Source organism: Lipotes vexillifer, unplaced genomic scaffold, assembly GCF_000442215.2.
Source record: "Lipotes vexillifer unplaced genomic scaffold, Lipotes_vexillifer_v1.1 scaffold98, whole genome shotgun sequence".
Lineage (NCBI taxonomy): Eukaryota > Metazoa > Chordata > Mammalia > Artiodactyla > Lipotidae > Lipotes > Lipotes vexillifer.
In genome coordinates this window covers 2,225,404-2,227,668 of record NW_006799611.1, presented here as the reverse complement: position 1 = coordinate 2,227,668, position 2,265 = coordinate 2,225,404, and the positions used below count along the sequence as shown (strand labels likewise).

Genomic DNA, 2,265 nt, shown 5'->3' with positions numbered 1-2,265 from the left:
AGGAATGCCTCTGCACGTTATAGAGTAACTATCTCACGTTCTCAGGGCGCGTGCAGTATGTCAGCCCTAGGCTTGGCGCCAGGCTCAACCAGCCAGAGTCCCGCCCTCAAGGAGCTTACAAAAGCACCCAGCGGACCATATCCACACATGGCAGAGGTTAAACGATAATGATGATGACGGCCAGTTACTGAGCACTTCCGGTCATACCCTAGCTTTCCACTGGACCTTTTCCAACCCTCAAACACAGGTTCTGTTGCCATCCCCAATTTTATGGCTCTGGGAACCGAGCCTCAAAGGGCAGCTCAGGTGTTCAGGGTCATACATCAGGGCAGCTCAGGTGTTCAGGGTCATACGTCAGGGAAACAGTAGAGCTGGGATATGAACTCGGCCCAGGCTCTGAACCCCCAGGTGATGCAGCAAGCCATGGGCTTCAGAAGGCAGGCTGGAGTGGGCAGTAAGAGAGGTGAGAGGGTCTGGAAGGCTGCCTAGAAGTCGCGGGGGAGGCAGTCCAGAGCAGGGAGGGGATCACAGACCAACAGGGGCCTGCACTGAACAGGTGGTGGGTGACCATGCAAAGGGTCTCGCCCCTGGTCCAAGCGCAGCCCAAACTCAGACGAGGCAGGCTCCTGGGTTCCACATGATCCTACGCATGTCAGGTGTCAACGAAGGCTGTTCAAGAACTGCATTTTGTGTGCCTGGCACTTTCACACACATCAGCTCATGCAGCCTTCGTAGTAAGCCTAGGATTACTGTCCTCATTTTCCCGGATGGAAAAGGGAGGTGACATGACTCACTCCAGGTCACGCAGCAAGTTTACAGAAGAACCCAGGCCTTGAGGCCACTGCTCTGTCCCTGGCCATCTTAGAACCCCCCTGTGGGGGTGAGGGGCCCACCTACGAAGCCCTTGTTGGGGCGGCTGGGCAGGTGCTTAGGGGCATCTTCTAGCAGGGGGTCCAGGTGCTCCGTGCCAGCGGGCACTGCGCTGGCCTCCCAGGGACCGGTGCAGAAGAGGCTGACGGAGGGGTCCAGGCTGGCACAGATCTCAAGGACAGCTGTGGGGGAAACAAGGCAGATCAGCAGGCAGGCCAGGACACCCTGTGTTCCCAGGACCTCTGCTTGTGCCGGGGCTGAGCATGTTGTCAGGGGAGGCTGGCTGGGTAGGGCAGAGAGATGAGTGAAGCACCTGGGACCTCGTCGTAAGGAAGATGCTGAGAGGAGCAACGGCTCCCATTAGCTGCTGGCTAACTACGCCACAGCCTCTTTACATGCATGCTCCTGCGCACACACGCCAGGAAATGGGTACCAATAACAGCCCATTTTACAGATGAGAAAATTGAGGCTCTGAGAATGGGAGGGATTCACTCACAGCTAGAATGTGCTGGAGTTGGGACTCAAAGCCAGCTCTATCTCACACCAAGGCTTACTATGGCCCGACCCACTGTACTATGCTAGTCTATGGGGGACTGGATAGGAGGGAGGTGTGGGGGATCAGAGGCTGGCAGCCCTCCAGCCTCTTCAGAGGGTGGGAACCTTCTCTCAGGCTCTCCTGTGCACTACACATGTCCAGATACTCACCCGCCCTGAGCGCAGGCCAGTCTGGCCCACTCGGCCACAACTCCTCTGGCTTCCTCTTGACTTGTCCAACCCTCTCCCCTCCCCCTGCTGCATCTTTCTTCCTCCCCTTTCAGCATCTTAGGAACCTCTCCTGCCCATTATTCCACACTCACAGCAGCATGGGGAGAGAGAACAGGGACACTGCGGTCAAAGCCCGAGATCAAACCCCAGTTCTGTCACTTAACAGCTGTGTGGCTCTGGGTGAGTGCCTCACGCCACTCTGAACCTCAGTCTCCTCATCTGTAAAGCCAAGATGACAATCGCTACCTCACCAGGCTTAGTGGAGATTAGAGCTGCTTTTGTAAAGCCCCAAACTCAGCACATTGTCAGTGCCCAACGCGGCAGCCAATAAACATAAGCTCTGCAGGAGAGCAAGGAACAGATTCTTGTTCCCATTTTATAGATGAGGCCTAATTAGTCACAAGAACAGTTACCACTATGTCTGAGGGGTCACCTAGCATTGGCCACTTTGTCAATACTTCAGGTGAAGTGTCTCCCTGAAAACAGCAGGAGGCAGGTGCTATGGTGAGGGGACTGAAGCACAGGGTCTCACTCGGGTCTCCAGCCTACCAGGGACAGAGCCTAGGCCATCTGACTCCAGGGCTCATGCCCTTAACCGGTGAGCCACACAGACTCTCCCAGGGCTGGGGG

The 2,265-nt window shown here is 56.2% G+C and overlaps 1 protein-coding gene across 1 annotated transcript in view; it reads right to left on the bottom strand.

Moving 5' to 3' along the window:
* Positions 1 to 2,265, bottom strand: part of SLC27A4 (solute carrier family 27 member 4) — a 13,339-nt gene that overhangs the window by 7,409 nt on the left and 3,665 nt on the right. The window contains exon 4 of the mRNA XM_007471771.1: positions 894 to 1,052. Within this exon, the coding sequence (XP_007471833.1) occupies positions 894 to 1,052 (159 nt within the window). The remainder of the gene's footprint in view (positions 1 to 893; positions 1,053 to 2,265) is intronic.